Source organism: Gymnoscopelus microlampas, assembly GCF_963454915.1.
Source record: "Gymnoscopelus microlampas genome assembly, chromosome: 12".
NCBI classification, from domain to species: domain Eukaryota; kingdom Metazoa; phylum Chordata; class Actinopteri; order Myctophiformes; family Myctophidae; genus Gymnoscopelus; species Gymnoscopelus microlampas.
Window position 1 is genome coordinate 41,009,750 of NC_139949.1, and position 12,680 is coordinate 41,022,429.

Below are 12,680 nucleotides of genomic sequence, written 5' to 3' on the forward strand. Positions count from 1 at the left end.
GTAAGATCAACATTTTAAAGTATGAATGAGGTTACTAGGCGTAAGTATGTAGTTGTAAGCCTGCCTTTAAATGTCCATTGCCGCATCGACAATGAATGGGGCGCTTAAAGTTAAATATCTCCAAAACTACAAATGATTTCAAAAGAAAAAATCTCAAGCATGCATGTCCACAGTAAGGTGGAATTTTTGAACTGTGAATGGAGTTTCTAGGTGAAAGTGTTTTTTTGAGGTCCCAAATTCGTCCATCGACCTCCATTATAAATCTCTGAACTTTTAAAGGAGTACAATTCTAAAACTATTAAACATTTCAAAGATTCCCTTTCAGGCAAACATGTCCACAGTAAGATGAACATTTTAAAGTTTGAATGGGGTTTCTATTCTATATATGACATTTTGAATCATTACAGTCAGTTCACCTTCTTTTGGGTCTTGAGTCAAACCAATTACTCCCGCGGAGACATCAAATTTCTCTTTTGGGCCTTGAGTCTTGGGACTCAAGGCCCAAAAGAGAAATTTGATGTCTCCGCGGCGCGGGAGTAATTGGTTCGACTCAAGACTCTTTTGGGTCTTGAGTCTTGGGAAAGAAAAAAAAAGTGTGCCAGTTGGATTTGAACCAGGAATCTACTGGTTGCAAGTCCTGTATCTAAACCACTGCACTACAGAGGTCCTTAAATGTTCTGTTGACTTGCGTGGAATTTGTCTGAAAGATTATATAAAGATAAAAGCCCCAGGTAAAAGTTAGAAAGATGTCCTTGCGAGATTTGAACTCAGGACCTTCAGTGTGTAAGGCCTGAATCTTAACCACTGCTCCATCATGGTACATACTTTCTATGGTGTCTTACACGCTCTTCAGTGAAAGATCAGATAAAGGTGCAAGAGTCAGGTATTTGTTGGAAACCTGTCCTGGTTGTATTTGAACCGGTAACTTTCTGGTTGCAGGTCCTGTAGCTAAACCACTGCACCACAGAGGTTCTGACTTGTTCTGTTAACTTAGCCTTGAAAACTTTGTACCCTTTTCCCTTTAAATATCCATTGCCATTGACAATGCATTAGGCGCTTAAAGTTAAATATTTCAAAAACTACAAATCTTTACAAGGTAAAACATCTCAAGGATGCATGTCCACAGTAAGGGGGAATTTTTGAACTGTGAATGGAGTTTCTAGGTGAAAGAGTTTTTTTGAGGTCCCAAAACCTTCCATCCGCCTCCATTCTAAATCTCTGAACTTTTAAAGGAGTACAATTCTAAAACTATGCAACATTTGAAAGATTCCTTTTCAGGCAAACATGTCCAGAGTAAGATGAACATTTTAAAGTATGAATGAGGTTACTAGGCGTAAGTATGTAGTTGTAAGCCTGCCTTTAAATGTCCATTGCCGCATCGACAATGAATGGGGCGCTTAAAGTTAAATAAAAAAATGATCAGTCTTTGGCTTTTTGACATAAATGCATTGGCATGTTGATGCATACACCCAAATTACAAGCACAAATGATATTCTTGTTACAAAGACCCATTATACCATTTTTGTAATGTATTGGTGTTTATTATATTGCAGCTTTGCATTGGTCAGAAATGTCTGAAATGTATTCAAATTAAAAATACATTTCGGCATATTGCTTGACCAGGATTGAAATGACTCGTTGTTAAATCAGGACACTGCGATTTAGTGAGTGCATGTGCGGTATTTGTGGCCTGGCCAGGTCCAAAGAGTATTTATTATGTGAGAATTTGGCCTCGGGTCAAATCTATTTGATAACCCCCTGCTCAAAGTGCTAGTTTTGCACTCAGTGTGTGTGCGGCGCGTATTTGTAATTCCTCTCAATGCCTCTGAATCAAAGCAGCTTTGTTCTCGGCCTAGACTGGAGTCGAGGGTAAGCATTTTTTACAAGAACCCATACTGGGACCCTTAATCACCTAAATTCGATAAACATTGCGGGAAATAGCCGATCTACAACCTCACAAGGCGTCACATTGTAGATCGTCTCTTTTTCGCTACATTTTAAAAAAGGAAATATTTTTTAATTGTAACCTGGTGCTTTCATCAGGCTGGGGTATTTAAGCACATAGTACACCTAGGGCCCTATCTTACTATTTTGAAAAACATTTTAAAATAGTTCAAATAGCCAATCTATAAGCTCACAACATGTTGATTGGCTATTTTCATAATTTTAAAATGTTTTTAAGAATAGTAAAAAATGCCAGAAACGTTTAGGCATAAGGGGCAAGGCAAGATAGGGACCCTAGTGACTGCACCTTTGAACAGAATAGAACAATTTGAACAGAATTGAACAGAATTGAAACTGGGACAATCCCGGACTAACCGGGACATCTCGGTCACCGTACTGGAGTCCCCTGGAAAGTCAGAGCGATGTCCAAGAGTTGAGCTCCCAGCTCTGACTGCTTTCCTCCGGGCAGGAACTCTGCAGACAGCTCTCTGAAGGTGGTGCACACTCTGCGTGCATGAATGTCCTTCCTGAGGATGGCGTGTTTCCATTTGTGGCGCGCCTCGCCAAAAAGCACCACCAGAGATCTACGAGGGAGATGCACGGCCACAAGGACTTCCTCCTCCCGCTGACCCGGTTCGGCAAGTCCCACTTCTCCTTGACCCAGTTCCTCAAGACCTGTTTTTAGTGGAGCAACAGTTAATCGAATTAAAACAATTTATTAAAAAAAAAGGATTTGGGGGGAAAATGTAATTTAGCTTTTTTCTTTCAATTCTTTTTTTTTCATAGCAGATCTACAAGTTTCAAATTCTCAATTTTAATTCCTCGATAGTTTAAAAAAATGATTAAAGAAAATCGCGCACCTCGATTATTCCGAAAAAGTAAATCGATAGAATAAACGACTAAGAAGAATCATCGACAGTTGCAGCCGGCCCCTTACCTGTTTCAATGGACATGGTGAGCGTGGTGTCCGATAACATGTTGATGGTGACCAGCCGCTCCCCCCACAGCCAGGAGTCGTCCAGATGTGGATCGATGGCGGAGCCTCGTTGGGGATGGTAGTCCAGGTTGCACTGCTCCACTGGCTGGAAGCCCTCTAGGACGGGCTCTGCGAGCATCCTTTCCACCAGGGGACGGCTGGCGGCGGGCAGCCCGCAGAAGCCGCCCAATCGCACTTTGTGCTTTTTGAAGTTCACCTTCGGACCAAAGTCCTGCCATGATGACCCAAAAAAAGGGAGGTGTTTATGCCTTGCAGTTACAGAGGACCGTAGGGCTGTCACGATTACAAATCTAAGTTGACAATTAATTGTCAAACTAACAATTGCGATTAACGATTTAATTGTGTGTTTGGCATTGAACATTGGAACATATGAATACAAATTTTATTTCTGTTTGCCTTTTAGGCTTCGTAATCAAAAATTGCACAGGGCAGATGTGACAAATAACTGAAATATGCAAAGAAATATTTAATAATTTAATAATTGTATGCATGTAAAAAAGCAGTAATAGCTGATCTACAAGCTTACAATGCGTCACAAAGTGACGAGTTGTAAGCTTGTAGATCTGCTATTTCTGCTTTTTTGATATGGTTTGATATGATAAGGTCACTGGCTGTCCAAAAACTTTTCTGGACATGGGACGCTGAGCTTGAAACTGGGACAATCCCGGTCAAACCGGATTGTCTCAAGGACCCCCACGATTATATGCAGTCTCACAAAATATCCCTAACATTACTTTTGTGCAAGACCGTTATGCGATGAAGTAGGCCCAGGGCATGAATTTGAAAAACATATGAAAAGTTGAAATATGGACATACAAGATTTCTGCCCAACAGCAACGATAATGTATACATTATGGCCACATTTTGGTATGGCCGTGGACATATACATGTTTTTTAATAATCCTGTGAAACAAGCAATGCCAACACACACACAACGGATAATATAGACAGAGACAGTATTTCACAAGACCTGTTTCTGTCTGCCAGACTGAGACTTGTTCCAGACATCTTGGTCCACGTTCTTTATCAACTCCTCCTCCTCCTCTTCAGATACAAAGTTTTCCCGCAAAAAGACACCAGGAAAGGGGAAAGAGACAGGACTGCCATGTTCACGCACAGCTAGTCCCAGTAGAGGATCGTAGTGGAAATGATGAACAACCTGGACAAACAACAATGACGTCAAAAACAGGTCATCTGGCATAAAACCCTTTTTGCAGAGTATGTGGAGAGTATGTGGCTGCAACACAAGATGACGGACCTCTGCGGTTGACAGTAAACCACTTGCCATCAGCAGCAGAAGCTGACATGTGATACATCCCTGGTTGTCAACGTAGGGTCCAGACAGAGACCAGTAGGTGTCCAAATGAATAATTATCAATTACCCTCCGAAAAAACCTAGAACTCACCACTGAATGGAACCAAATGGGCCCTTAAGTTATCACAGGTCCATTTGGTTCCCTTTGCACAGTCTCAGAGTTAAATAAACACTGACAAATGTAGAGTGTAGATTAGAATTTGTATCAAATGGGGGTCTGTGTGGACTAATGAATGTCAAATTTGGGTTCCTTGAAATTAAAAACGTTTTAGGGTAACAGGCAGTCACACACGTCAGTGTGCTGAACGCTGCGTGGGACAATTCGTATCAGACTTCCGGCTTTTGAATTTATTTAGTGGAGTTTTACAACAGATCGGTTATTATCTATTTCAACAGCATATGGAGGAGTAGCCTCCAAGTCTATGTCTAAAGGGCAACTTCACGCTGGTGCTGCTACTTCACTGGGCAAACTGGTCCAACTTCCACTGATGATGTCAAATGAGTTACTGTCCAGCTTGTTGATGTATTATATTATTTTTATTTTATCAAGGTATTTAAAGAGCATTTCAGAGATGATCTGAGTTTCTGACAGGACACAGTATGAGCTTTCAGCTCGAGACTATCAACCACAGACTGTACCTGCTGGCAGTAACAGCCAGCCACAATATAAGTAGCTTGCAAAGTATAATGTGAAGTTAATATTGCTCTAAATCGCATTAATACCATAGCGCTTTCTTGGGTTCAATCCTTTTAGCATTGTATTTGTATTAAACCAGGGGTCTTCAACAGGGGGTCCTCAGAGTTGCTACAGGGGGTCCGCCAAATCTTTGTGTGATAGGATTCTTTTTTTACATTAACCACTTGAACCCTAGCATCCATTTTCTGAGGAGAACTTTAGCCAAAAATAGCCGATCTACAATATCACAACGCGTTGTGAGCTTGTAGATCGGCTATTTTTGGCAAAGAGGCTACAGGTGTAGAAGGAAAAAATAGCAGACTAAGTAAAGAAAAAAAACTTTAATCTGAAACACAATTTTATACAATATAGAGGGGGTCCCTGCTTCATCTCTCTCTCAGCTAGGGGGTCCTTGGCCTGAAAAGGTTGAAGACCCCTGTATTAAACTGTACTTCTTTTTTTGCAAACTGTTAATAAAGTATTAAATCAATCAATCAATCAATCAATCAAATGGCCGTCTTGATCCAAGGCTAGGATTATCATTACTTTGACTCGAGCGCCACCTCCTGATACATAAAAGTAATAGCTTGCTTCCCAACTGACAACTAAGATCTCAAAGACAGTGGTGTAAAGTAACTAAGTACATTTACTCAAGTACTGTACTTAAGTACAATTTTTAGGTAATACTTCAGAACTTTTATTTCTACTCCACTACATCTCAGAGGCAAATATTATACTTTTACTCCACACAATTATTTGACATCTGCAGTAACTAGTTAATTACTTTGTAGATTTTGTATTATTAAAAAAACATACATTAACAACTTATATACCCTATATACATTCCGGCTCAAAATGCGGCATTGTGAGCTTGTAGATCTGCTATTTTCTAAAGATTTGAAAACGTGTGAAACAAGACATTCTGCATAATGAGTACTTTCTACTTTTGGTACTTCAAGTACATTTCTTATACCAATACCTTTGTACTTTTACTCAAGTAATTTGTTTAATTCCGGGACGTTTACTTGTAACAGAGCATTTCTACATTGCAGTATTGATACTTTTACTTAAGTACAAAATGTGAGTACTTTTCCCCCACCACTGGCATTCTGTATGATGCTCTCCTGTGCTACTGTATATGTGTCAGCTCAATTTCGCCCTATGAGCTTGTAGATCTTCTATTTTCGGCCAAACGGGTGTGGAAACGCTCTTACCGTTGCTGCATTCTCACTTATGGCTCCATTTGCCGTCAGATGTTCACAGAAAAGACAACTTCTGACACCCTTACACCCGCATTGTGGGGCGAACCCACCGCTGTTGTCTGCGGACATGTTATTGTGGGTGCACATCCAGCGTTGCCAGGTTTTGAGACAGAGATAAGCAAGCCAGGTCTATGAATTGAAAACCAGCCCAAAATAAGCAAGAGCACTTAAACCAATGGTTTTCAACCTTTTTCATGCCAAGGACCCCTAAATTGATATACATTTGGCCGCGGACCCCCATCTGAAAATGTTTTGTGCCAGGGACCCCCAGAAGCAAAGATTTGAATTAAAAAGATTTGCACACATTTTCAAGATTTTTCAAAATTAGCAGATCTGCAAGCTCATAGCGCGGCACTCTACTATGAACTTGTAGATCTGCTCATTTTGAATAGCCAAAGCTAAGTGGTTAAAATGATTGTGACGCTACGTTAACTCATTTTGCTGGGGACCCCCTGGTACCCCCTCAAGGACCACTGGTGGTCCCCGGACCACTGGTTGAAAACCACTGCTTTAAACTTATTATACATAGGCTATTTGAAAATAGCAGATATACAAGCTGCTATTTTCAATAAAATCTTGAAAAAAAATGTGGATTTTTTTTTTAAACATTTTAACAACAAAAATCTTGTATGGGAGTCCCTGGCATTATATGTTTTAAGTTAGGGGTCCGCAGACAAATACATATTAATTTGGGGGTCCGTGAATGTTTGAGAACCACTGGTTCAAGCAACAGTAGGAAACAAGCCCAAAGAATATTTTTTAACTCTATGGCCCAAAGTCGCTTATAATAAGCGGACATGGCAACGTTGTGCACCAGTCAAATAGACTCACCTAACATTGCAATCCGTCCACATAGGTTCCGCTTTGAGCAACGTGTGATGCACTGACCTGTGGTGTCCGGGTGATGTCACTGTTGTCCCTTTATTTTAAAAGCAGGCTATGTTGCAGGTTCAACTCAAACCTATGGGAGATAACTGACCACGACTACCTCCCCATGGTGCAATTATTGAGAGAGAGAGAGAGAGAGAGAGAGAGAGAGAGAGAGAGAGAGAGAGAGAGAGAGAGCTTGTAGATGTGCCATTTCTTTTTTACTAAAACCACAGACATTTTCTCTATGATTTTAGTTTGCTTTATTAAGTTTTGCAAACACACAATACAGTTTCAGTTAGTTATTGTTTTTTATGTAAAAGCCTATTTTTTACTTTTATTTCAGTGAACTAAAATGTTTTGTCAATTGTACTTTTCACTATTTAGTTTTAGTTTAACTATAATAACCGTGGCACACAATGAATGCCAAATTCAGGGCACATCCTGCGCAAATCAGCATTGTTGATTTGTGTGTGACGTCAGACCAGACCTCTGGTCGATTAACATAAGATGCCTATACATACCTTTAGATGTCCACGAGAGAAAGGATGGAATAGTGAACAGCAGAGGATAGAAGATAGAAGTGAGAAGAGAAATAGGAAATCTACATGTGTTCAGGAGAGCAGAGAAAGACAGAAATCAGTATCATGCCATTGAAAGAGACAGAGGGGTTGTATGAATCACTGAAGACGGAATGGAGGAAGGAAGACCCCAGCCTCAGCATATGTGGAGAGCTTTTAAGTAAACTTAAGATCTCCCTGATGGAATTAGATTTTCTGCCTACTGGGGCCAAGCGCACCGAGAAGGAGCTCCTCATAGCCCGTGGTGTTCTGGAGATCGGGGCGTTGTGCGGCATCCTCAAGAAGGACATTCCTTCATTTAAGAGATACGTGGACCAGCTCAAAAATTACTACTTTGATTACAAAGACGAGCTGTCCGAATCAGCCTGTATGCACCAGTTGCTAGGCCTGAACCTCCTCTTCCTGCTGTCACAGAATCATCTGTCTGAGTTCCACACAGAGCTGGAGAGGCTGAGCGCAGCAGCCATCACCACCAATGACTACATCAGACACCCGGTGTCTTTCGGGCAGCATCTGATGGAGGGAAGCTACAACAAGGAGTTTCTCGCCAAAGGGGATATCCCTGCTGAGACAGTAAGGTATACTACGTTCTTCATAGATATTCTGCTGGACACGACTCGCGACGCCATTGCCTCTTGCATAGAGAAGGCATATGAGCAGATCCAGTTCAATGAAGCCACGCATGTGCTGTTCTTCAACTCTCCAGACAGGATGAGCGAGTACGCCAGGGACAGAGGTTGGACTCGGCGCCCAGATGGATATTACACCTACACCACTCGGCAGCAGAGAACAGAGAACGTGACCATGGCCTCCAAAGAGATGGCACAGCAGGTCATGGAATATGCACGAGAGCTGGAAATGATTGTGTAGTCTGTCTGTCCGTACTCGTGCATGCCTAGAACCTTTATCCAGGTTCTAGGCATGATCAGATTGATGTCAGATCACCTAAGTCAGTGGTTCTCAAACTTAAAAATGTCATGGTCTCCCCTTAACTCTGATAGTATACAAATGGACCCGTTAGGGTCCATTTGGTTTCATTTGTATACTGTTAGAGTTGCAGACTTGTAAGGGTCAATTTAGAACCCCCTAAAGGAACCCAGAGAGTCCCTGGACCGCACTTTGAGGACCACTGACCTAAGTGACCTAGCAGGAGTATAGTTTACAATCATATCACTGAGGTAAAGTGGGGAAAGATATAAAAAAATAACAAAAGAATCGTAATCAATTCTTAAACACGGGTAACCAATGAAGGGATTGATAGAAGGTGTGATATGATCCCTCATTTTAGTTTGTGTTAGGATTCTAGCAGCAGCATTCTGAACTTGCTGCAGTTTCATAAGGACATCTTGGGCAGGCCAGATAAAAGTGCATTACAGTGAGTCTGCTACCTAACACGCATGTCAACGAACTCATTTCATTTTATATTTGAAATGTATCTTATTAATTATTATATTGACAAAGGCACAAAGTCATCTCTTGTCATTGGTAAGATGAAGATTTCTGAATTGCAGACATCTTAAACAAATGGGCAACTAGACAGATACATTCTATCCTAAGAGCTGTACCGCAATAACAGTATTACAAAATAAATATATCAGCATATCAAGCAATTAAACAATGTCCTATATACCACTGGTTCTCAAAGTGGGGCCTGTGGACTTCCAGAGGTCTTTGAGGACGTTCCAGGGGTCCCCAGGTACATTTTTGATATTTAGGAACCAAATAGATCCTTAAAGGTCTGAAAAAAAAAATAAAATCAATCAATCAATCAGTCAGTCTATCTAAGAAAATAACAATCACATGTGGCCTTGATGTTTGTTGTTGATGTTTTGGCTGTTAGTGTTTTGCTATATGTTTTAGGGCACAGTGATACAATGTTTACATCTCTGTGCATGCATAGCCTTTCACATGTGCAAAATGTCCACTGTTTGGTAGCATTGTGGACCAGAACACATGGGAGGAGAAGTACGTCACTGACTTGTTTTAGTTCACGAGGAAATATAAATGTTTAGAAGTCAGCCAATTTGACCTGTGAGAGAGGTTTCACAGTCTTGTCACACCCCTGACCTTGTGCACTTGGCTTTGTCGATATTGCTGAAATATCCAGCTCTGCCACATCATCTAATTAGATCCTGGTTGTCCTTACAAGGTACCTTTACCATCATGCTGTCCTCTGTTGTCTCTAAGGTTGGCCCTTTGTAACAAACAGTACATTTACTTACGTACTGTTTTAAAAAAAAATATCTATGACGTTCACTCCACTACATTTCAAAGACAAATATTGTACTTTTGACTCCACTACACTTCTAGGAATGGGAAAAAGTACATTGTGAATTAACCACTTGAGTCCTATTCAACTGAGCCCTGACAATAGCCATTAGCCAATCTACAAGCCATTTTAGAAATTGAACATCTCAATACTGGGTTCCCAGAATTCGAGGTTAGTACCACCTCCTGAGCAGAGGCCCAAATGTATCTAAAACCGAGCCATAGTAAACATAGTGTGTAAACAAATCCACAACCTGTGAAATATGTTTCACAGCAAAGCACGGTTCACTTACAGTAGTTCTTGTGTTCGAAAAGAGCCAATAGATGTACCATGTCATCCATGTCATGCCCAAATACGGAGTTCCCTGATAACGTCACCATTGTACCATGTCATCACTATGATGTCAGCTACTGTACACCCAAATATGGAATTCCCTGGTAATGTCATCATTGTATACTAGCAAGCTGTCGGCATGTCTGCTACCGGGGATGAGACAGAACTACGGGATCTGTTGATCCACAACCTGGAAAACAACGGAATCCTCAACAAACTGAAGGCAGAGATGCGCGCTGCTGTGTTTCTGGCCATAGAGGAGGAGCAGGATAAACTGGAGAACAAGACGCAGCATGTCAACAAAAACCTGAAGAGATGCCTCAGTACCAAAGACGGTCGTTTGGTTGCCAGTCTCGTTCTAGACTTTCTCCAGGTGTTTAACTTGGACTTCACCCTGGCTGTGTTCCAGCCTGAAGTCAGCTCTACGAATGGACTGCATAGTCGTGCACAGGTGCGTTGTGAGCTGGGTCTGTCCGAGACGGACGTGAATAGGAACTCTCCCCTTCTGCTGGAGCTGCTGGCCAAGTCAGCAAGACCCCCCGACAACGAGGGAGACAAAATGACAAACATTCCAAAGGAACTGTCCCCAAATAAAATTGCAGACGCCAGGAAGAAGTTTGACTATTATGACAAGGACAGGAGTGGAGCCGTGCTGAAAGAAGATCTCAGACGCGTCTTCAGGGATCTCTTCCCTCATTTTAATAAGAACATGTTGAAGAGGTTCATCAGTGATGAGCTAAAGGCCACAGACCAAGCCTTACGGACGAAGACAGACTTCCAGGAGTTCTTGGGCTTGTACAAACGGCTTTCCGCTCAGTGTGAGACTGTGGTTATGGGTGACGTCAGCGAGACGACCCGTCCAGCCAAAGGCTTTGAAGAGAAGATGACCAGTAAGGGGGTTGAGCTTGTGCGCGGTAACCCCAGCAGCGTGACCTCTAGTTCCGGGGTTAAAGGTGACGTCGGCATGGGCGTCGGCAGGCCCAGCAAAGCTCCCAGAGACGGCCAAAGTTCCTCCTCCGTCCTCCTGAGGAGGAGGGCACCAGACCTGGACGTGGAGGACGCTGGTGACGAGGGAGGCCGCTACATCGGCGACCCGCTGCCCAAACCGCAGAAGGCCCACGGCTGGAGGGTGGAGTCGTCCAGGACCAGAGACAGTCCTGGGGGCTCCCAGTGGGACCCCATCCCGCAGAGGAGAGGCCACAGGGACATGCAACCCTGCAGGAATGGAACATCCAGCTCCAGGGACAGAGGAACAAGAGACTCGCCGGTCAAGAAGGATAAAAGTGGCTCTCTGGGCTTAGGTGAAGATGTTGAATATGACGATGATTTTAACAGCCGTCGTTCACACCTGTCTAACTTTAGTGAGCTGAGTATAGGAAAAGCCATGACGGAGGTGTCCGTAGAGGGAACTGACATCAGCGACAAGTTTGATGAAACCACCCAGGACTTGAGTGTATCCCAGCTGACACATTGAGACACGCTACATCAGTGGTTCTCAAAGTGGGGTCAGGGGACCCCTAGGGGTCCTTGAAGGGGTTCTAGGGGGTCCCCAGCCCCAAAAAATTGTATGGCATAAAAACATCACACCCAGTGTGAAGTGGGCGGTGTGTGGTCATCACAACATGACTCACTTAAAAAAAAAGGATAAATGACTTTTTTTTAAGTCCATACTGCTATTCATAGGGTTGCACATGTGTCATGTGTTTCGCTAGCCAATCACAGTCCTGAATTTGCAAAGTCAGCCAATCACATTACAGCTAGTGGTGATGACACTAGCTGTAATGTGATTGGCTGACTTTGCAAAAGTATAGATTTGCATTGACTGTGGAAGGGTTAGGGTTGTAGACTGCGTTGTAGACTATTGGCCAATCACGGTGCAGGATTGGTCAGTGTCCAAAACTCACTTATAGGGGGCGGTTACACCGCCCCAAAAAAATCACACCCAGTGTGAAGTGAGCAGTGTTATTTAGAAACAACAGTGGTCATCACAGTGATGGAAGCTCAAAAAAATGCTAGCCAATCAAAGCAAAGGGTCTGAATAGAGTCAGCCAATCACGGTACGGCGAAAAGGGTGTGAATAGAGTCAGCCAATCACAGTACAGGGAAAGACGAATTCCCAACCCCACTTATAGGAGCGGCTACACCACTCAAAAATCTGTACCACTTTAAACCTATATTTGAAAATAACCGATATACAATCTTTCTTTTTTTTTCAATGCAGTTTAAAAATATATATATTTTAACAACACAGATTTTGTATGGGGGTCCCGCGCACAAAATATTTTTAGATGGGGCCAACGGCCTAATACATACATTAATTTGGGGGTCCTTGACATGAACAAGTTTGAGAACCAGTGCACTGAGCAGGCAGCAGGGTGTGAAATGGGGTCTGAAGACTGATGAGGAGCTCAGTGGAGCACAGGCAAGTTCAGGAGG

At 42.5% G+C, this 12,680-nt stretch overlaps 3 protein-coding genes across 3 annotated transcripts; 2 read left to right on the top strand and 1 right to left on the bottom strand.

Moving 5' to 3' along the window:
* Positions 1 to 1,363: 1,363 nt before the first annotated feature.
* On the bottom strand, positions 1,364 to 6,263 carry alkbh4 (alkB homolog 4, lysine demthylase; the record flags this gene model as incomplete). Its single annotated transcript, XM_084074304.1, has 4 exons — positions 1,364 to 2,619; positions 2,882 to 3,152; positions 3,912 to 4,100; positions 6,147 to 6,263. The coding sequence occupies 4 exons, from the start codon at positions 6,261 to 6,263 to the stop codon at positions 2,333 to 2,335; spliced, it is 864 nt and encodes a 287-aa protein (XP_083930430.1). The 3' UTR covers positions 1,364 to 2,332.
* Positions 6,264 to 7,708: 1,445 nt separating this feature from the next.
* LOC311056589 (26S proteasome non-ATPase regulatory subunit 8-like) lies at positions 7,709 to 8,512 on the top strand (the record flags this gene model as incomplete). Its single annotated transcript, XM_084073314.1, has 1 exon — positions 7,709 to 8,512. The coding sequence occupies one exon, from the start codon at positions 7,709 to 7,711 to the stop codon at positions 8,510 to 8,512; it is 804 nt and encodes a 267-aa protein (XP_083929440.1).
* A 1,871-nt stretch (positions 8,513 to 10,383) lies between these two features.
* On the top strand, positions 10,384 to 11,718 carry LOC311057350 (centrosomal protein 43-like; the record flags this gene model as incomplete). The annotated part of the gene is made up of 1 exon (XM_084074305.1): positions 10,384 to 11,718. The coding sequence occupies one exon, from the start codon at positions 10,384 to 10,386 to the stop codon at positions 11,716 to 11,718; it is 1,335 nt and encodes a 444-aa protein (XP_083930431.1).
* Positions 11,719 to 12,680: the final 962 nt, after the last annotated feature.